At 44.6% G+C, this 23,234-nt stretch overlaps 2 protein-coding genes across 5 annotated transcripts in view; one reads left to right on the top strand and one right to left on the bottom strand.

Moving 5' to 3' along the window:
• Positions 1 to 21,416, bottom strand: part of LOC126195373 (U4/U6.U5 tri-snRNP-associated protein 1) — an 84,120-nt gene extending 62,704 nt beyond the window's left edge. The window contains exon 1 of the mRNA XM_049933947.1: positions 21,124 to 21,416. Within this exon, the coding sequence (XP_049789904.1) occupies positions 21,124 to 21,316 (193 nt within the window). The 5' untranslated portion in view covers positions 21,317 to 21,416. The remainder of the gene's footprint in view (positions 1 to 21,123) is intronic.
• Positions 21,328 to 23,234, top strand: part of LOC126195374 (protein sly1 homolog) — a 178,440-nt gene continuing 176,533 nt past the window's right edge. For 2 of the 4 annotated variants that reach the window (XM_049933950.1, XM_049933951.1), the window contains exons 1-5: positions 21,328 to 21,609; positions 21,719 to 21,878; positions 21,988 to 22,201; positions 22,284 to 22,371; positions 22,454 to 22,543. In XM_049933950.1, the coding sequence (XP_049789907.1) occupies positions 21,582 to 21,609; positions 21,719 to 21,878; positions 21,988 to 22,201; positions 22,284 to 22,371; positions 22,454 to 22,543 (580 nt within the window). In that variant the 5' untranslated portion in view covers positions 21,328 to 21,581. The remainder of the gene's footprint in view (positions 21,610 to 21,718; positions 21,879 to 21,987; positions 22,202 to 22,283; positions 22,372 to 22,453; positions 22,544 to 23,234) is intronic. The other 2 variants (XM_049933949.1, XM_049933948.1) reach the window with 1 other exon arrangement.

Genomic DNA, 23,234 nt, shown 5'->3' with positions numbered 1-23,234 from the left:
GCCGATCCAAAGTTTTGATTTCTTGTATCTTCTTCTCCTTCTGATATGCGGGGCAGTCTGAGGATCTAGGCGAGTGGACACCAGGACAATTAATGCACCGAGGTGGTGGGGTGCATGTATGTTCCTCACGAAGAGGACGTCCACAATCGCCACAAAGGGGCTCAGCCTCACACCGTGACGACATGTGCCCAAAGTGCAAACACCTAAAACAGCGCATAGGAGGCGGGACGTAAGGGCGCACGTCGCACCGGTAGCACATCACCTTTACCTTCTCCGGGAGAACGTCCCCCTCGAAGGCGAGGATAAAGGCCCCGGTGTCGATGCGACGGTCTTTGGGGCCGCGCTGGACTCGCCGGACGAAATGCACGCCTCGGCGCTCCAGGTTGGCCCTGAGCTCCTCATCAGATTGTAGCAGGAGGTCACGATGAAAAATAACCCCCTGCATTCTATTTAGTGCCAGATGTGGCGCCTGGAGCGCCGCCGACTGTGTGGCGGAGGTGGTCTTGATAAGAACGGACCCTGAACGCATCTTGCTGAGAGCCTCGATTTCCCCGAAGATGTCCTCAATGTGCTGAACAAAGAACATGGGCTTGGAGGTGGCGAATGTCCCCCATCGGTTCGAGAACAGACCAAATAGCGGGGGAAGTACTTCGCCCCAAGCCGGCGGGCCTGTCCCTCCTCCCATGGAGTGGCCAAGGGGGAAAGGGCAGGAGAACCAGAACTAGAAACGGTACCTTTTCTTTTGAAAGACTCGGCCGCAGAGCGACCTGATACGTGTTGACGTTTCATCTGCGAAACGTCCGCCCCGATACCACCCACTCCGACCAGGGGCTGTCCCCACGGGTGCCACCCAGCCGCAGCAAGGGCCACCTGGCAGGATGACCATTGCCGGGAGTCCTGATGCCCCAAGGAGACGGGCATCTACTCCTTGGCCGACGTGGGGAGGGTGCAGCTCAGGTATCGGCAGTACGATCCCTGTGTTGTCAGGGGGCTACAACCTAGAGGGTACATGACGACCCCACCACAACGGGCTGGCTACCGTGCTGGATTTCTGGTGCCATGGAAAGTCCATCATGATCACTGGTGCAGATGGAGATGCACTACGGGCGTAACTTGGACAACCCATCAGGCGTTTAGGCCCAATTTAAGGAATAGTGGGTATGGTTACAACGCCGGTGCAATGCTGAGTGCCAAGGTCTTAGTGCACTTAGGACCTGTGGTACACCACGTAAGGTGTCCTTCCCCAAAAGGCTCGTACTTCTGTAGAATTTTGAAAAATGGAGGTCAAACCCCAAGGGGGACCATCACATGGAAGGCCGAAACGGTTGAAACTCCTTTTAGTCGCCTCTTACGACAGGCAGGAATACCTCGGGCCTATTCTTACCCCGGACCCGCAGGGGGATGGGAACTGGGAGAATACCTGGTCGAGCGCATTCACGTGCTTTCAACGGTTGCAACAGTATCTTGAGCGAACCCAGTGAGTTACGACGGATGAGTCGTGATAGGTTTCTTTCTTATAGTGAAGGCAATCGCAACATAAAACTTTCGAACATGACAAAAAAGTGCGATTTGGCACAGTCTTCATTGCGCGGCATTCCCAATACCGAGGAAGCATTGTTAAATGATGACGCTAATGGTTTCTCTTGCTGCAAAATGAAGAACATTTGCATGTCAACTTTCAGTGATGCGGAAACTATTCTTTTAAAATCGTTTCAAGGAATGAGAAGTGGCAGCGTTCCTATGGGAGGGGCAATTCTACAAGGGAAAGCTCGGGAAATCGCCCTGAAGATCGGCATTGAAAATTTCTATACGTCAGACGGATGGTAAGGTCGTTTTATAAAACATCACAATCTCTCACTGCATTGAAGAGAGAGTGAGGTTGTGGACGCAGAAAATATAAACCACTGGAAGAAGACTATATTGCCGCAATTAATACAGCATTATGAGCCCAGAGACATTTTCAACGCAGATGAAACGCGTTTTTCACCTTTTACTTCTGCGAAAACTTATTCTCTTAAGGGAGAAAAATTCCATAGATGTAACAAAAGTAAAGAAAGAATGACTGTGCTACTGTATGACAATATTGATCAGAGTGAGAAGTTGCCACCACTGATAATAAGTGGAATTTAAGACACTCAGATGTTTTAAAAACATTAACGCACTGCCTTGTACTTACAAGTACAACAACAATGGCCACCAAAGTGCACAAGTCACCTGCATCCAGTGGACTTGGGCATAAGACACTCTATTAAAGCAAAATACAGGGTAGCAATCATCCAGAAATCTATTATATTCCTTGAGAGGAAGGAAGTGATGAGGCTTCATATTTTACAAGTTAGGCACTTGTTTGTTGCTGCATGGAACTGTGTAACGCGACATACTGAGTTACACTGTTTTGCAAAGGCTGGTTGTGCTACATTAGTTGCAAACGAAGATGACATTGTTGCACAAGAAGAATGGAGTAGGGACACGTGTTCTGAAAATGTGACATCCCAGGGCATTGTTTCAAGTTCTGCAGCTGCTGCACAATGACTGGGTACTGCCAGAAAGCATTTTTTGCTGTTTAATGTAGAAGACTCAATTATAGCAAACATCAACCAACTGGGCTGACAACTTCTGTCATTACTATTTGCAGGAAGAATAAAACAAACAATTCTTCTTGAGTTTAAAAAAATAAAGAGTGTGTCCTACAAAAAGAATGATAATTGTGTAGGCTATATTTAAATTTCTAGCAGACTGTTGGTAAGTTTGTGATTAAATAACTCTTACATCACCTAAATATGCATGAATTATAATTCCAGGTCACTCCTTTCATGTACCTATGCGACACCCTCTTTTAAGGAAAAAATAGCTGGGACCTCAGTGACTGTAACACAATAGTATCAGAGTTTTCGGTAAATACAAACTATGTTCTGATTCTAAATGTTGAAACACTTTGACAGTTAAGTTCCTGGTATTATAGGACACTGATCTGAAAGAACATCTTGTACTTGAACAGAACCGAACTTAATCGAACCCTGCCCCCCTTCCCCGGAAGAAAAAATTATCTACACCCCTGATAATAAGAAAGCAGTCATGACATTGTCAAAAGGTCCAGAAGAAAATTTTAAAAAAAGAGAACGAAAGGGTATGCACCTGGTTATGTGCTGTTGAGCCATGGGCAAGAAGAAAAATCTTTCATTATTGATTACAATATAAAAAACAAAATCCCAAAGGATGAAATGGATATTAGCTGAACATGAAAGATCATAATAGTACTACTAGTGATGAAAATGATAAACTGATACCAAAACAAACTGAATCATAACAAGCAAATAATTTAGGAGTAAAGGTAATAATTCACAAAATCTGCCACTCAGTGAATTGTTAGCTTTACTCCTAAATTATTTCTACCAGAACTTTCCATTAACAAATGAATGAATCACAATAAGATAATTCAAAACAAAAGATGTGCAATGAATTTAATGGTTTTAATAACGCAAGAAGAAACACACTTTTATTCGATGCTGAAGACTGGAAAATTATAAACACTGGAGCCTACGTTTTGTATCTGAATTTATTTGTTGAAGTGAAGAATGATTCTGGTAAAAGATTAAAAATTCAAGCCCAAGTTGATGCCGTATAGTGTCCTCAAAAATTTGGATCTAATTACCAAGAAATTATTATCAGTGACAAACATTAATTGTAACATAAAAACAAGGAAACCACAGAAATTTCTTCACCTTGAAATTCCTGGTATTAGATGTTGAATATAATGGCACAGCATGGTTTTCAGTCTATAAAATGATTATACGTAGAGAATATTAAAATAACACCACAGCTAACTGCTAAGGTTGCAAGGCTTTGAAGGGAAAACAAAACTGTGTTCCATGAAAAGAGAGCAGATGAACTGACTGCAACAGTAATTATGTTGACTCATTACGTATTTGACCTAATGATCAAAATTAAATATAATATATGCTATAAACACTATGAGTCCTTGAAATTAAATAAAAGAAGGGGTCAGTTGATAGGTCATATTCTGAGACATCAAAAAATCATTAATTTATGGAAGTGTGGAGGTTAAAAATTTCAGATGGAGACCAACAGACGAGTGTAGTAGGCAAGTTCAAATGAATGTGGGTTGCAGTAATTATTCAAAGGTGAAGAGGCTTTCACAAGATTGAATAGCTTGGAGACTTGCAACAAACCAGTCTTCTGAGTGAAGAAGATGAAAATGATGCCACCACTGACAACAACAACAACAACAACAACAACAACAACACATTGCATAAAACAATGGAAAGCCATCTGGTGGGGGAGGGGGGTGTATGGGATGAAATACATGGGGTACATTCCAGTAAGTTGAGATGGAGATCCCAACTGAGGAAAGTGACATGCATGGCAATCGGCAATTCCATCCATGGTCGCGTGTCAGGAGGAGACATCCCTCATTTGCAAAAAGGACAGAGTACACAGGATGGTCACCAAATTGGCAAATACCAAGTAAATAAGAAACCAGGAGTTGGCTCTGTTGTATATTTGTAGATGGGGAACCCTGCTTCTGCGAGGAGACTGTCAACGGGACTAGTGTGAAAGGCACCAATAGCCAGACATACCCCACAAAGGTGAACAGTCAAGTAGCTGAAAAGTGGAAGAAGCCACTAAGTCATAAACCTATCTATCATAATCTAGTCTGGACAAGACCAGAGCACAGTAAAGATGGAGAAGAGTGGTACGGTCTGCACTCCAAGATGTGTGGGCCATGAAGCAGAGAGCATTAAGCTTCCACATGCATGTAGTCTTTAGGTGGTGAATATCGGGCAGCCATGTCAGCTTCTTGTCAAAAATAAGGCCCAAGAGATGGGACAGTGCTACAACACCGAAGAGGTGGATGCCTAAATAAAGTTCTGGATCAGCATGTACTGTGGGTCGATGACAAAGATGCATAACCCACATTTTGGAGGGAGAAAACTGGAAGCCATAGGACGGGGCTTACGCACAGGCCCGTCAGTTGGCACCTTGGAGCTGGCGCTCAGCAGATGCTAGAGTGGGAGCTGCACCAGATTCCAAAATCGTCGACATATAACGCCAGGGTAACCAGAATCCTGACAGAGATTACAAGTCCACTGGTGGCTATCAGGAAGATTGTGACACTTAGCACAGAACCCTGTGGGATACCGTTCTCTTGAATCAGAGGGGTGCCGAGTGGAGTGCCACCTCGAACCTGGAAGAGCTGGTGACATAAAAACTCGCAGATAAAAATCTGAAGGGGACCACGGAAGACCCAGTAATGGAGGGTAACTAAAATGCGATTGCACCAAGCCATGTCGTATGCCTCATGTAGGTCACAGAAGACCACGACAAGGTGCCGGCGGCTAGTAAAAGCCTGTCGGATGGCTCTTTCCAAACAAGGTAAAAGGTCAGTTGGAGATCATCCTGCCCGGAAGACTAACTGATATTGGGACAAAAGGCCCCAATATTCAGGTACACAACATAATCTGAAGCTAACCATCCTCTGGAGCGGTTTACATAGTACATTCATCAGGCTAATTGGGCAGCAGCTCTCAAGAGATGTTGGATTTTTCCTGGGCTTAAGGATGAGGATAACTATACTGTCTTGCCATTGTGACAGAAAAGCACCCATGAGCCAAATGTGGTTGAAGACCCTGAGGAGATGTTGCTCTGGGGGACATCCAAGTATTGGATCATCTGATTGTGGATGGAATCCAGGCCTGGGGCAATGTCTTGTGAAGAGGTAACAGCCTGCAAGAATTCCCATTCAGTGAAGGGTCCATTTAGAGCTCAGCATGGTGAAGGATGAAACACAGGAGGGTCTGTTCACCTCTGCGTTTCTGTCGGAGACGGGTAGCAGGATAGGAAGAGGACGCCGATGCTGTCACAAAGTGTGTCACGAGATGTTCTGCAAGGACCAATGGATCAGTGCACAGAGCACCTTGCAGATTAAGACCTTGGACAGTTGACTGTCGCTGATGACCCAGAAGGCTACAGAGTTTGTATCAAGAGGCATACATCCCCAGGGAGGAAACAGTGCTCCCAGCATTCCCTTTTACTATGCTTAATAAGGTAACAAGCCTTAGCACAGATATGCTTAAAAGCGAGGAGGTTAGTCTGTGAAGGCTGTCGTTTAAATCGCTGCAGCACCCGTCGGCACTCCTGGACAGCGATTGCGACATCCTTTGTCCAGCACAGTACTGGTCAACGACGAGGGGGATCTGTGGTTAGGTAGACAGCAGTGGGAGCAACATGAAGAATAGTGGAAAAGATGCCTTGCACGACTGCATCAATTGAATTTGAGAGGGAGGTGTCGAGGTGCACAGCTGACGTATATAAAGGCCAACTGGCCCTGCGGAATAACCAATGTGGGGGCCTGTCTGGCTGGTGGCAGCAGGGGAATGTTATAATCACCGGAAAGTGGTCACTGTCACAAAGGTCATCATGGGACAACCGATGTAGGGAAGCCACGAGAGCAGGGGAGGAGATCGTAAGATCAATAACAGCAAAGGTGCCATGTGTTGAAATTTTAAGTATGTGTTTTTTCACAGAGAATTATTCTCACAATACAGGTTCCTGCTGGGGAGACATTTTTCATCTGCGACTTTCAGCACAATGGCCCATGAATCTCAAAATAATTCATCTTCAACTGGTGATAACAAGCACCCAATATCATGGAAAACAATGCCCCAGATCAACTAGTATCTGGACAGACTGTTTGTCAATGGAATTTTTCGACACTTTGGCAACTGTTACCCAAGGACAGTATTCATCTACAGTGGCCTCACCTCCATGAATGGTCACCTCTTTTGGTTTTCCTGCTTTCAGAGGTTGAAACCACTATATGATGACAGAGAATGACTGTACTGTGTTGAAGAGCTACCTCAACCACAATATGGCAATGGCTATAGGTATTGGCAGTTGCCTGGCATGCACGGAATTGCCCCTTCTTCTGACATCTCTCAGTTTAATAAACGTCAAACATTATTTTTTCTTTACAGTAGCACACAACATGCCCACAATGAAAACATATTAGCATGTTGGCCTCCGTTCTCCAATTGTCTTTTTTTCTCTGCAAGTTCAAATTGGCATGGGAGCTGGTTGTTTCTGTGTAGTCGATTCCTGTGGCCATGTGACAGTTGTAGTATCAGTAATATGGCTCTGAGTATATTGCTCTATGTCAGTTTGCTCTGCAGAAATCAGTGCCCATATAAAGGAATCTCTTCTCGAAATAGAAATGCTAGCTACTCCTGGTTCAAAATTTGATGACACTACTTACGGCCATCCTTGTTTGACATTGCCTCTATGTGCTGGCACCACTAGATTAAGTCATCTACTGTGGTGACAGTCTTCAAATGGAGAGCAGAGGCCACATCCTTCATTAGATTTGAAGTTTTGTCAACTTCTGTCATATGTATGTTTGCTGTGTGACAGTGCCCAAGCACACTGTGTACATGTCTGTTAAGTTTCCCCAGCCATTTGGGTCTATTCTTCATTTTTTCTTTGGCTATGCAGATTTGCTATTGATTGTCATCATTAACATCTTAATTTTTTTCCTGAAATTTCTCCCAGCTCCTGAACATTTCCTCACTGTTCTGATATCATCTCAGAAAATGTAGACATCGGCAGGACTATCATGTTGTCCCATCTGTAATACTTAGTGACAAATGGATTCCTTTAGTCATGTCATCGGAAACTGGCCAGCACTTAACAAAAACTATGTTTGATATCTGATGTGCATCAGACTCAATAATACTTCTGTCTCCACTGGTACCATTCCAATGGAGGCTATGGGAGGAATGAATTACATGCAGTTGGGTTCCTGCGCCTATGACGATAGGATGTCCATTGACCCACCTAAGTCACCAGCTGGCTATTTTAACTGCTACACTACAGTAGACAATGAAGAGCAAGAAGAAATTCTCTAGGAACTCTAATTTCCTGGAGAGTGAAACACTACTGAGACAATTTAGAGAATCAGCATTTGCAACCTACTGCGTAAGAATTCTGCTGCCACCAATGTCCAGGACTAAAACCGGTACAAAGTAACCTCTGACATGTACTGTACAGTGGCTTTCAGTATCTGCATGTAAATCTGGGTGGTTTCAAACAGACCTGAAGCCTAGCCCAAAGCAGAGTTGGAAGGTGACTGGCTGCAAGTTGGCGAAGCCAATGAATGTGAATACAACTCTACAGAATGATCTGTAGCGCAGACCAAGATCCAGCTCAGGCTGAAAGGTGACTGGCTGTGAGTTGGTGAAGCTGTATCAAATGCTTCTGCTATTCACTTGTTCGCATGTGGTATATTTGGCTTTGCTGTTGCTCATTAAACTATTACATGTTAAAATATGCTTTTATCAATAATGTTCTTTCATATTTTTGAAACTGAAATCTAGACTGGCCATCACGTAAAATGTAACACTTCAATTTCTAACAAAAACTGACATTTTTGACACTAATCCATTATCTTATGATGGAATATTGTACTATGATCCCATCCAAGTGTCCAACAATGATAAAAGACATTTATAAGCAAATATAACTACCGTATTTACTCGAATCTAAGCCACACTTTTTTTCCGGTTTTTGTAATCCAAAAAACCGCCTGCGGCTTAGAATCGAGTGCAAAGCGGAAATTCTGAAAAATGTTGGTAGGTGCGGCCACGACTAATTTCTGTCCTCTAATATATGTAGGGCTTCGCAGGCACAAGGATAAATACTGGCACCAAAACCTCTGCGTCAGTAAATAAATTAAAAAAAAGACGGAAGACGAGATTTCTTTCTCTGCTCTGAGTTTCGACCACTGCCTTTTCATACATTATCCAACAGAGTAAATACAAATTCCATATTGTTCATCTTCGAATGTAGCAGCATTGCAATGTACTACGAAAATCCGACTGGCAAGACTGTTTGGGATGTTTGTCAGTATGGCCAACTCTGCGTTCTGAATTTTTTTCTACCTGTGAGAAGAGATGGTTGCTAATAGGAACGTTTATGAACGTGAATACAAATATAAACATTTTGCCATGTATTCTTTCGTGTTTGCTGCTATCTCATTTAAATCCTGTCTGCCTAATAAACTACGAAACCAGAGTGAGACAACAGCAAACGCGGAAGAATATACATATCATGTCATGTTTATATTCGTATTATTCTTATGCCGAATAGCGATAATGTCAGAAATGAAGCACGGCAATTGATTAGATTTTTAAATCTAAGATGACTCTAATTTCTGTGCAGAATGTAATTTACTAAAGAGGCGTCTGCAAAGATTTTCAAACGGAGAAAATTTTTCGCTAAACTCTCGTTCAGAACATCTTCTATCATTCGCAGTCTATTATTTGGTTCTTGTTGATCATTATCAAAGAAAGCAGCAGTGTAAGTAAGGGTCGACAGAAGCGTCCGATCCCACGCGTCGGCTTTGACCCGTGACGTAAGGGTGTTGTCGCGTGTGACGTCATGACAGCGCGGAGTTTGGTTTGCGAGTGTGGCGTGTTTGTAGATGCCGTCGTGTTGTGGTTTGTTGTGATCTCTGGTGGTATGTTCAGGGTCTTCGTTTGTGTGGTGTAATGGGCTCAGTTTGCTTTTGCTCACTATCCAGAATTGTTCGAGTGTCGGCTGTGTTTGTAGTGGAATTCGTTTCAGTGAGTTAACGATTTTGTGTGAAGGTTAATTTAGTGTTGTTCGATGTACATCGTGTGGTAATTTTAGTAAGATTAATAGGTTGTTGTTTTTGTTCAGGACTGGATATGACGAATAAAATTAACAGTGCGCAGGTCAAGGGAAGTGTTCGATCCCAATGTGTGGCTGTGTATGTTGATATTGGTATCGGGAGATGTTTTTGAGCTATATAGGCCAAGGGAAGTGTTTGATCCTAATTTATGGGATCGGGAGCTGCTGTTGAGCTATATAGGTCAAGGGAAGTGTCCGATTCCAGATGATTTTGTGTTTAGTGGTATTTGGGGAGTTTTGTGATGTCAGTTTTTTTCGTCGGTTTGTATGGGGGTGGGTGTCTTAATTTGTTTATACTTAGTTTGCCCCCACTCAAAAACACCCCATTTCCCGCGCTTGTCCCGTTAGTGTCGTTATGCTTTTTGTGGAAAGTTTTTTTTTTTTTTTATTTTGGTTTTAGGGCGCAAAACTGCTATGGTCATTAGCGCCCGGTCCGCGACTGAGGAAAGAATAAAAACTGAAAATGGAAAACAGCAAAAATGGGAACAAAAACTCAAAAAATTGGACACGAAAAGCAGAAACAAGGCTTAAAAGTCCACTACAGAGAGGGGTTGGTGGTCCCCGATAAAACTTCAAATGACTGACGTCATTTCACTGACACTAATAAACTGGAGAACGCGGTCGGCTGAGCGCGTGTCATCTGCTAAAATCGACGATAGATCAGGCGATAGCTGTAGACGGGAGCGTAACGGATTAAAATAGGGGCATTCAATTAAAAGGTGTCTTACCGTCCACAGCTGAGAGCAGTGGGGACAGAGTGGGGGAGGATCGCCGCTTAAAAGATGCCGATGGCTAAAACGACAGTGCCCTATCCGGAGTCTAGCTAAAATTACCTCCTCCCGACGACGCGTTCGGGAGGAAGAGGTCCAAGCGCAAGGAAGGGCTTTCACTTCCCGCAATTTATTACGGGGAAGTGTTGACCAATGCGCATGCCATAAATGAGCAACTTTGCGACATAAACCGCTCCGTAGATCGGTGAAGGGAAGCGACTGAATAGCTGGCCGAGGAAGAGAAACTGCAGCCTTGGCTGCTATATCAGCCGCCTCATTCCCACAGATACCAGCGTGTCCCGGGAGCCAGAGGAACGCCACCGAGACGCCCCCCAGGTGGAGCAAGCGCAGACAGTCCTGAATCCGGTGGACCAGAGGGTGCACAGGGTAAAGAGCTTGGAGACTGAGGAGAGAGCTGAGAGAATCTGAGCAGATTACGTACTGTATCCGCTGATGGCGGCGGATGTAGTGGACAGCCTGGAGAACAGCGAAAAGCTCCGCAGTATAAACAGAACACTGGTCGGGAAGCCGAAAGTGATTTGGGGCGTCGCCAACAATATAGGCACTCCCTACACCCAACGATGTTTTCGAGCCGTCGGTGTAAATAAAGGTGGCGTCTGTCATTTGTGCACATAGAGCAGCAAATGCCCGACGATAAACAAGTGAAGGCGTACCATCCTTGGGAAATTGACAAAGATCACGGAGCAGACAGATCCGGGGACGAAGCAAAGGCGGTGCCGTACCCCAAGTTGTCAAGAAGGTTTTAGGAAAGCGGAAGGAAAGAGAATGGAGCAGTTGACGGAAGCGGACTCCCGGGGGTAGTAGGGAGGAGGAGCGGCCTGCATACCCTACATCAAAGGAGGCGTCGAAAAAAGGGTCGTGGGCTGGATTAGCAGGCATGGAAGACAGATGGCTAGCATAACGGCTCAGAAGGACCGCTCGCCGATTGGACAGCGGAGGTTCAGCAGTCTCAGCATAAAGGCTTTCCACAGGGCTAGTGTAAAAAGCTCCAGACGCTAAACGTAATCCACGGTGGTGGAGAGAGTCGAGACGCCGAAGAATAGACGGCCTAGCAGAGGAGTAGACGATGCTTCCATAGTCCAATTTCGAGCGCACTAAGGCGCGATAGAGGCGGAGAAGGACCACTCGGTCCGCTCCCCAGGAGGTACCATTCAGGACACGGAGGGCGTTGAGCGTTCGCAGACAGCGAGCCGAAAGATAGGAAACGTGGGAGGACCAGCACAGTTTTCTGTCAAACATAAGACCCAAGAATTTAGTGACGTCTGAAAACGGAAGGTTGACAGGACCTAGATGTAAGCAGGGCGGAAGAAACTCCTTACGTCGCCAAAAATTAATACAAACGGTCTTACTGGGAGAAAAACGGAAGCCGGTTTCGAGGCTCCAAGAGTGGAGGCGATCGAGACATCCTTGAAGACGTCGTTCAAGAAGGCTGGTCCGTTGAGTGCTGTAGTAGATCGCAAAATCGTCCACAAAGAGGGAGCCCGAGACGTCAGGAAGAAGACAATCCATAATTGGATTTATAGCGATGGCAAACAGTACAACACTCAGCACGGAGCCCTGGGGTACCCCGTTTTCTTGAGAGAAAGTACGGGAGAGAGTAGTGTTCACCCGCACCCTAAATGTTCGCTCTGCCATAAATTCGCGAAGAAAAAGGGGCAGCCGGCCTCGAAAGCCCCAAGAGAACAGTGTGCGGAGGATGCCTGTCCTCCAACAGGTATCGTATGCTCTCTCCAGATCAAAAAATATTGCTACTGTTTGGCGTTTCCGGAGAAAATTGTTCATGATATAAGTGGAGAGAGCAACAAGATGGTCAACGGCAGAGCGATGCTTTCGGAATCCGCATTGGGCAGGTGTTAAAAGACTGCGGGATTCCAGCCACCAAGCTAAACGGTAATTCAACATACGCTCCAAAATCTTACAGACACTACTCGTGAGAGAAATGGGGCGATAACTAGAGGGGAGATGTTTGTCCTTTCCAGGTTTCGGAATGGGAACGACGATAGCTTCCCGCCATCGTCTGGGAAAGGTACTGTCGGTCCAAATTCGATGATAAAGGCGAAGGAGGTAACGCAGACTATGGGTTGATAAATGCAGCAACATTTGGACATGGATACCATCCGATCCAGGGGCGGAGGAGCGAGAAGAAGAGAGGGCATGTTGGAGTTCCCGCATGGAGAAAACAGTATTGTAGCTTTCGCGATTTTGAGAGGAGAAAGCAAGAGGTCGCACTTCCGCTGCACGTTTCTTCGGGAGAAACGCTGGCGGGTAATTTGAAGAGCTCGAAATCTCAGCAAAGTGCTGACCCAATGAGTTAGAAATTGCGACGGGGTCCACTAAGGTATCATGCGCGACAGTGAGCCCAGAGACCGGGGAGAAACTAGGCGCGCCTGAGAACCGTCGAAGCCGACTCCAAACTTCCGAGGAGGGAGTGAAGGTGTTAAAGGAGCTAATAAAGAATTGCCAGCTTGCCTTCTTGCTATCGCGGATGACGCGACGGCATCGCGCACGGAGTTGCTTATAGCGGATACAGTTTGCTAAAGTAGGATGGTGACGGAAAATGCGAAGAGCACGTCGCCGCTCACGGATTGCGTCACGGCATGCCTCGTTCCACCAAGGAACTGGGGGGCGCCGGGGCAATTCGGAGGTGCGTGGAATGGAACGTTCCGCAGCTGTAAGAATAACGTCGGTAATATGTGTGACCTCATCGTCGACGCTGGGAAAGCGACGGTCATCGAATGTCGCTAGAGACGAAAAAAGTGTCCAATCGGCTTGGGCAAACTTCCAGCGTCGCGGGCGCATATATGGCAGTTGAGGCTGCAGCCGAAGGACACATGGAAAGTGGTCACTCGAGTGTGTATCATCAAGGGCGAACCATTCGAAGCGCCGAGCAAGCGGAACAGTACCGATCGCAAGGTCCAAATGAGATAAATTTGTCGTGGAGGCAGACAAAAACGTGGGGACCCCAGTGTTGAGGCAAACTAGATCCGCTTGGTGGAAGACGTCTAGCAATAGGGAGCCACGTGGACAAGGATGTGGAGATCCCCAAAGCGGGTGGTGGGCATTGAAGTCCCCAACCAGCAAATAGGGGGGTGGAAGCTGACCAAGAAGATGAAGGAGATCAGCTCGTGCCATTGGTGTGGACGATGGAATGTATACAGTACAAAGAGAGAACGTGTATCCAGAAAGGGAAACACGGACGGCGACAGCTTGGAAGGAACTGTCTAAGGGGATTGGATGATAATGGAGAGTATCATGGAGAAGAATCATGAGTCCTCCATGGGCTGGAGTGCCTTCCACAGAGGGGAGGTCATATCGGACGGACTGAAAATGAGGGAGAACAAAGCGGTCATTAGGACGCAGCTTTGTTTCCTGAAGACAGAAGATGACCGGCGAGTAGGATCGTAAGAGGATCGACAATTCATCCCGATTGGCTCGAATGCCGCGGATATTCCAGTGGATAATGGACATAGGGTGAACAGAAAATGGAGGAATGTGACCAAGGGTGCTGTCAACTCAACGACTGCTCAGAGCTTGCGACCGACAGCATGGAATGGCATTCGGCCGAAGGCAGAAGATCCTGATCCATAGGTTGGTCAGGAGCAGCTCCTGCCACCAGCGATCGGCCGGTTGACCGGCCACCAGCAGTGCGCCTCGGCGACACAGAAGACGGCCGAGGGCGATTTCCGCCAGGTGGCGCTGTGGATGGGACACGCCTTGGCGGAGAAGGAGAGGAACTGGGTTTCTTTGTAGCCTTCTTGGAAGTATGAGGTTTAGAGGAAGGAGGAACCGATGGTGGTGAAGTTGCCGTACGTAAAAACTCTTCACGAGTATGCTCTTTCTTCGAAGACTTGGTGTCTGACTTTTGGGCTCGAGATTTAGCAGAACCCGACGAAGGGTGAGCCAAAGAGTGGGCAGGCGAAAGTGGTGAAGTTGAACGGGCGATCTTTGCGCTGGCCGATCGGACGACCGTGGCACTAAAGGTGAGGTCGCAAGTCTGCGTGGCCGCCTCCTTTGTTGGCCGAGGAGAAGCAAGGACAGTGCTGTATTTGCCTGTCTGAGGCACGGTGGGCTGTCGACTGGCGAACAACTTCCGAGCAGCAAAGGTCGACACCTTTTCCTTCACTCTTATTTCCTGGATGAGCTTTTCGTCCTTAAAAACTGGGCAATCTCTAGAGGAAGCAGCGTGGTCACCCATACAGTTGATGCAGCGAGGGGATGGAGGTGGACAAGCACCCTCATGGGCATCCCTGCCACACGTAACACATTTGGCCGGATTAGAACAGGACTGGCTGGTGTGATTGAATCGCTGGCACCGATAGCAACGCGTAGGGTTTGGGACGTAAGGACGAACGGAAATTATCTCATAGCCTGCTTTGATTTTCGATGGGAGTTGCACTTTGTCAAATGTCAAAAAGACAGTGCGGGTTGGAATGATCTTCGTGTCAACCCTTTTCATAACCCTATGAACAGCCGTTACGCCCTGGTCTGACAGGTAGTGCTGAATTTCTTCGTCAGACAGTCCATCGAGGGAGCGTGTATAAACAACTCCACGCGAGGAATTTGAGGTACGGTGCGGTTCCACCCGGACAGGGAAAGTGTGTAGTAGTGAGGTACGCAGCAATTTTTGTGCCTGGAGGGCACTGTGTGTTTCTAACAACAGGGTGCCATTCCGTAATCTGGAACAAGACTTTACAGGACCTGCAATTGCGTCGACACCTTTCTGAATTATGAAAGGGTTGACTGTGGAGAAGTTGTGACATTCGTCAGACCGAGAAACAACAAGGAACTGTGGCAACGATGGAAGAACTGACTGTGGTTGAGACTCAGTGAACTTACGTTTGTGAGCAGACATAGTGGAAGATGAGGAAACCATTGCGGAAGAATCCCCCATGATTACCGGCGTCTCCGATGGCGCGCTCCTCCCTTGTGGGGGCCCTCTCTGAGGGCACTCCCGCCTTAGGTGATTGTTCACACCTCAGGTCACACCTCCCGACAAACGGACGGAGGGACCAATCGGCACTTTCGGAAGGTATCAGCTCGGGTAATCACCCCTCCCTGGGCCTGGCCGTTACCAGGGGGTACGTACGTGTCCTACCTGTCTACCCGGGGCGGGGAATTACGCGTTACCCCGTCACCGGCTACGCATGGAAGTGCGTGGGTCGGCCTTCAGACACGCACAGGGAGGAAGAAAGAGAAAGGGAAAGGGAAAGGAAAGAAGAGGTCTCAAACGCCGCAACGGAGAAAAGGGTAGAGAGAAGAGGTAAGGAAAAGAGAGGGACAAGGGAAGGACGAAGACTTACAAGTAAAGAAGGCGAAGAATGTGGTGCATTTACGAGCGTCCGTCTCCGGACGTAGGCACAAACCATTCCCCCAGAGGGGGAGAAAAGGAAGGAAAGAGCCAGAGGTGAGGGGGGGGGGGGGGGCGAAGATGGGGGATGGGGAAGGATGCGGAAAGGGAAGGTATGCAGCCCGGAAAGGAAGGAAGGCCACATCAGCTCGGGGTCCCGTGTTCGCTACGCACGTATCCACAAAAGAGTTGTGGATACCCTGGGGGGTTTGTGGAAAGTGTGTGTGTTTGTTTTTCGATGTATTTTCGATCCCATAATGTGTACGTACCGACTTTATATGCGCCATATTGGAATCGTGGTTTATGGTCGTTTCCGCCATATTTGTGTCGTCATGCGTCAAAGCAGACGGGCAGGACCGGACGCTTCCGTATTTCCGTAAGTAACAACAAATAGCAATCTCTTGCCATTGTTTCGCTAATGAGCCGATTCCTTCCTCTATCTCTCTCTTTAAAAAAAAAAAAAAAAAATTGTAAGTGGCGGTAGTACGCACAAAAGCAAGCCATGCCACGAGCGGCAACAGGTCGTAAACGCTCATTATCAGAATGCGACAAACAATGCATGACACAGTACAGTAATGCATTTCCAGCTTTGAGTGAGGTAAACACCTATAACAAAGAGAACGGCACTTATCAGATCAAAGAAAAATAAGCAATCACATCAAACCAGACAAAGCACGTGAAAAAGGAAGGGTACCCGTATAAATACGGACGGAGCACCTGACGCATAGCAACGGCTACCTGGTAAAGCTTAACTGCTAAGCCTACGACTCGAACCAAACTACTATAGCTGCATCGTCACTCATTCGACCTAAATTGTGTCCCATATTACAATGGACCAACTTTTTTTCAATTTGGAGGTGCGGCCTAAACTTTTCTCTCCCCTTGATGACTGGGTGTTGTGTGACGTCCTTAGGTTAGTTAGGTTTAAGTAGTTCTAAGTTCTAGGGGACTGATGACCATAAATGTTAAGTCCCATTGTGCTCAGAGCCATTTTTTCTCTCCCCTTGTATTTCGAGTCTCAGATTTCAGGTGCGGCTTAGATCCGGGAATTTTTTTTTTCCTCGATTTTGAGTCTCATTTTTCAGCTGCGGCTTAGATTTGAGTGTGGCTTAAATTCGAGTAAATACGGTAATTAAGCCAGAACTGCACACTTCAAGGAAATTTGAGTAAGTTGCTAAAGGTAATGTACATCTGTTATACACATCACAGTTTCCCTCACAGACCTTGTAGATGATCTCCGAGACCTCTATTCGCACCTTCAAAAGCATTTAGTGTCACCTCTTGCACCAATGATGACATTCAACCTTTCAAGCATGCTCATAATTAATGTGGTAATGCCCTGTTCATGAATCGTATCACATTCTTCTAGGAAGGCAATATGTAGATCCTGGAGGATCTCTGGATAGTGGTGATGGGCTCTTCTCCCCAGCTGGTCCCAAACATGCTCAGTAGGATTCAAATCAGGGCTTCGATCAGGCCAATCCATAGAATGAATCCCTGTTTCATTCAAGAACTCTTGCACAATTCTCACACCATGTGGGTGAGCATGAGTAAAATCATTACCAATAAATGGAGTGAAAGGCACAACATGCTCCAGAAGGCTTTCCTCAACATACCAACGACTGGTAAGGCTCCTGTGCCCCAGAAAGACAAAATCTGTACCTGCAGCTGTATTGATTCCTGCCCACACCACCACAGAACCACCCTGAAAAGGCATCCTGGATGAGAAAGTGCAAGGGAAATACCTTTTCCCTGGCCTTCTCCAGACCCTCTCGCTTCGGTCAGGTAATTGACGCCAAATCACGACTCATCTATGAAAATCACTTGAGTCCACTGTTGTGTTGTCCAGCCAAGATTTTCCTTGCAAAATGTAGATGAGCTGTGCAATGCTCTGATGAGTCCGTGCTTCAATAGCAGTGGTGTGATGGTTGCAGAACCTGAAGTTGTAAAAAGCAGTCATCTCTCTGCGGTGTTGCTCTTCTCGGGCTTGCTCTTGGTCTCCTTGCAAAGGCTCCAGTTTCCCTGCACCTTCATACAGTTCTGGAAATCGTGGAAGGTGTAGTCCTCAACACTTCTGCAATGTAGTGCATGCTGTGGCCATCTTCCACCAAAGCGACAGTTTTCACAGCTTGTTCAGGGCTTAACGGCATGTTTACTGTAGAAAGCCAATTACAAAAATTACAGAAAAATCCTACAAACACATATGACTCAAAGGGGAAAAATTCTGGGTACAACAATAAGCGCTACAAGAGTGGGAAAACATTACTCAGTCACATTCATTGGTGTGTTTTCCAGGTTGCATGGGAAACAACAATTGGGACTAGTGCAATAAACAATCAACACTTCACTGTTTGCCCGAAAAGCAATGCCAACAACATAACCCATCTCAAAAAATTCATTGAAGTCCTTCACTTTGATTAAATTGATAATTATAAAATGATTACACATCATTTATTGAGTGTTGCATTTTCTGTGCCAGTCAGTGTAACAGTGATGAGATGGCATTGAGAAATATAATATGACACAAACAAAACTACATTTGCAGTGACAGTAAATATTAGGTTTTGATTAAATCAAAAATATGGGTTAAATTTAAGTGTTTACTAGCCTACCCAGCAACATAACTGACTTTTTAACAATAAGAGATACAGCTCTAAATCATTAGAATTATTAGTGTTTTATTTCTGGATTATAAACTGTAAACATATATAATTTAATATGTTCACAGCTGTGGCTGAAATGATAGGACATTAAAAGAAAACTGGCAGTGTAAAGACATCAAAACACTGTGTGTGTGTGTGTGTGTGTGTAAAATTGTGAGCATTGAGACTTTTCATTTATCAGGAGCTATATAAGGAGTGGAATTTTAGCATGATTTATACTAATAACAAATCTGAACCAAAGTTCACCTGTGTTACATGCATAGAGCATACTTATGTTCTGTGTGTAGGCTATATCTATATTCTGAGTTCTTGATGTTCACTTTATTACCATGAAATTTCTATATCATTGTGAGATGATTCTTGGATGAAAAAAGCTTTAAGAATGAGAAATGTCAATGTAATTCATGTCATGTCTATAATCTGCACCTATACTGGCTCCTGGAAAAGGCGAGAGAGTCTGAACCAATGTAATATCAACCTCTACTGTTATAAAAATGGTTCAAATGGCTCTGAGCACTATGGGACTCAACTGCTGAGGTCATTAGTCCCCTAGAACTTAGAACTACTTAAACCTAACTAACCTAAGGACATCACACACATCCATGCCCGAGGCAGGATTCGAACCTGCGACCGTAGCGGTCTCGCGGTTCCAGACTGCAGCGCCAGAACCGCGCGGCCACTTCGGCCGGCTTCTACTGTTATAGTCTTACAGGAATGCAGCAAGAATGACTTGTTGATCCTCAAAAGTACTCGAATCTAATTATACTGGAAACAATGCTGTAATGCAAACAAATTGGCTTCCTTGCAAAGCAGCAATTACACACTTCTGGGTCATTACTTCATATCATATTCAATGTACTTACCATAGCATCCCACATTAAGTGAAAACTTTTAGCCTACAATCAAACTAAGAACGTAATAACTTTCATTTGCGAAATACTTAGTTTTCACCTTCTGTGCAATTGATGAATAATGCAATACACAAAAATGTTTCATCTGTGCCAAGTGGTTAGAAGGAAGCAAGGCCAGTTTACAAGAAGGGTAGCAGAAGTTACCCTCAAATCTAGCATCCAGTATCACTGACAACTGCAGAGTTAAAACATAATGAAGTATCTCCAAGAGAATGACACCCTCCGTGGCATCCAGCATGCATTCCAAAACATTAATCAAGCAAACCCCAGCCTGGGCTTTTCTCTTGTGACATTCTCAAAGTCATGGAGCATGAAAATCTGAACTTCCCAAAACCACAAGTCAGTGACACAGCACACCAACATTTATTAACAAAAAGCACAACTTTGAGCATTATTGAGTGAGAGTTCCTCTACATGCAGAATGCAGCAAGTTGTCTTGGATGGAGTTAACATCAAATGCAGAAGTAGCTTCAGATGCATCCCCACAAAAGTGTGTTGTGGACCACGTTGCGTACTGATAACATGGTTGACTGATTTGGGGAGGGGGGGGGGGGCGACCAAAAAGCATGGTCATAAGTCCCATCAGATTAGGGAAAGATGGGGAAGGAAACCAGCTGTGCTCTTTCAAATGAACCATCCCAGCATTTGCCTGAAGCGATTTAGGGAAAACCAAAATCAGGATGGCCAGACATGGGTTTGATCCACCGCCCTCTCGAATCCAAGAGACCTCCCTTGGTATTAAAACCTGGCAGACAATGTTAGCAGTAACTTCATGACCTCTGCAGATGCATTTCTCAGTAACGGAGTATTATCTGCAAAAAGCTGAAGAACTGTTCAGTCAAATCTTGATAAGTGTTAGATATGGTTCAAAGATTGGCAGTTTGCTTTAAATGTCTACAAATGTTAAATTTCACTCCTCATAAAATGCGGAGATCTAGCACTGTGGGACTACAATATAAACAAATCATACACTCAGTTAACTCGTTTAAGTAACCGGATGCAACAGTTTCAGTGATATGAAATGGAATGATAAGGGCTCAATGATAGGCAAAGCAGCTGGCAGGCATCAGTTCATTGACCAGTAGGATACTGAGGAAATGCAGTAAATTTACAAGAGAGATTACTTAAAAATCACTTGTACGGATCATCCTACAATATTCCTCACGTGCTTAGATATAATACCAATAGGACTTACAGGGGATAATTATTTTACACAAAATGGGCAGCACATACGGTCACTGATCTGCCTGACTTGCGGAAGAGTGTCACCGAAGTGCTGAGAAACTGTAGACGCTTGAAGATACGCTAATAGCCCAGCAAATGCCTTCTTAAAAAGTGTCACGAACCAGTATTAAATTAAGAATCTAATTATCGTTCCTGCAGCAACCGCTAGAAAAAGATTAGATGGTACTTACGGCGCTCATAGAAGCTTTTAAGCAGTCAATCTTCTCTTGCTAAATGCGAGTGCAACAACAAGAAAATTTAATACAAGGTGTAATAAGAATTATGCTATTTCATACATTTCTTGGTGAGTTGTAGAGTATTGGTGTAAATAAACAAGAAAACGCTAGATCAACAAAGTTCCTCTCTTTGGCCATCTTTTTTCAGTGTCCACACAGTCCGCATATTATGACCAATATCCAGTCTGACAATAAATGTAACCCTTAAAAGTTATCAGATCTTACCTTCGCTTTCGTAGCTGTCGTGCTTCGGCGCATATTCTCCATTTCTTTCTTTCGAAGTTAGTTTGTCTTTCTTTTTCTCCTTATGATGTTTCTTGTGATGGCGATGCCTTTCCTTCCTCTCGGGACTTCGTGATCTACTACGATGTTTCTTTTTCTTTGATTCACTGTGTTTATGTTTCTTTGTGGAACCCATTCCGAGTTACTAAACTTCAAACAGTAGCTCCAATACCTTACTTTTCCTATTTTGAGGAAAATGGACGCCACGTTTCGCAAATGTTACAAAGACGACTCAAACGCGAAACGTATGACAAAGATATTATGACGTACGTGTTGTTTTACACGGTAGCAAAACAAATGTAGAGCGAAAAACGTGTTTTGGATGGGAAAAAGAGTGTTGTGAGATATACGACGGCTTTTTTGTTACTAGAGCGTAATCTACGACTTTTGCAACCAACAAAATGCTGACATTACGAGAAAAACAGATTGGTAAGTCAAAATGGTAACATTTTTGGAAGCGTGCAGCAGTGATGACAAGTGATTCGAACCAGGTTTGGTTATGGTAGGTAATGTTTATGTCATGTCTCATTATTTTAAGGTGCTTTAAAGCAGATGCTAAACTTGAACCAGCCTCATTCGAAAACCCAGTCTGCGGAACCCGTGTTTAAAATCCTCATTTATGATAGATGTGGTCAGGACATAATTTCTCCGCTGGTGTCCATAAAGGAGCTAAGAGAGCTGGGAGTAACTCTTCATGTGTAAGTGAATTACCGAAACAAGTATACCGACTATTCTTCAATTCCATCGATTTTAGCTGTATTCCATTCTTGTTGGAGTCATTTCAGAATCTTATCGTTATCGTTATAGGCAGCTTCACTCGGACAGAGATCCAATACCAGATGTTCCGGCAGTATACTTCTGTCTTCCCACTGAAGAAAATTTAGGCCGTATCAGCCAAGACTTTCAAAATAATTTGTATGATGCTTATCACTTAAATTTTATATCGCCAATTTCAAGACAGAAACTTGAAGATTTAGCATCAGCTGCACTGCAAGCAAACTGTGTGTCTCAGATACAAAAGGTATTGTGTATGATATCATTCTGTATTTTAGTGACATTTGTAGTTCCGTGATAGCGTTCCTATTAATTCTCTTTTGTGACAGGTGTATGATCAGTATCTGAATTTCATTTCCTTGGAAGATGATATGTTCATTCTAAAGCACCAGAATAGTGATTCTGTATCATACTATGGTATGTATTCTGGTAATGATAAACGTTATTTGCTTCCACTAATGTAATTTCACTTTACTTATAGTGATATTTTCTTTTCCAGCTATAAATAGGGGTGAGATCAAGGACACCGAAATGGAAAGTATAATGGATAGTGTAGTTGACAGCTTGTTTTCAGTCTTTGCAACATTGGGTAAGTTTTTAATAGCTGTATGGGAACACACATTTAATTAAAAAAACTGTGCAATCATTTCTATGACATGTATCCTCACAACGAACTGCAAACTAACATGCTGAAATGTATGTAGATAGCTACATGTGACCAGTGTAAAACTTATATTTTCTGAAACAATTTGAAAATTTCGTGTTTGGATTGCATTCATATTGCCTTTTTTATCCAGCTAGTTGGTTAGTTATTCCATATGTCAGTTGCACACATTGTTTGCTGATTATTTATTTGATTTGTTTTTAAACAAGGGTAAATTGTAGACAGTGTTTTACCACAGTATAATTTGCCACTTATCAAACAAAATTTAAGAGCAATTGGGAGGGGTAGAGGGGTAGGGCAGAGGGGGGGGGGGGGTCGCTGTTTCATTTAGTAGTGTAGTGAAGAGTTGTATATCTTTGGAACACCAGTGGATAATTTACGACGAATTTCATGAGAATATTATAATACTGAAAATTTCCTATTTGAAGCAACAAATGAAAATAAGGAAACAACCCTCCTCATTTACAGACAAGTTGTGGCCACTATATAAATAAATGTAATGTATCAGAAAGGTCCACTAGCTGGGTTTAGTGGATGTCATAATATGTCAGCAGTGCTGTGAACATTGTTGTGGTCTTCAGTCTGAAGATGTTTTTTGGATGTGGCTGTCCACATT

This window comes from Schistocerca nitens, chromosome 7 (genome assembly GCF_023898315.1).
Source record: "Schistocerca nitens isolate TAMUIC-IGC-003100 chromosome 7, iqSchNite1.1, whole genome shotgun sequence".
Classification (NCBI taxonomy): domain Eukaryota; kingdom Metazoa; phylum Arthropoda; class Insecta; order Orthoptera; family Acrididae; genus Schistocerca; species Schistocerca nitens.
This window is presented reverse-complemented; position numbering and strand designations above follow the sequence as displayed.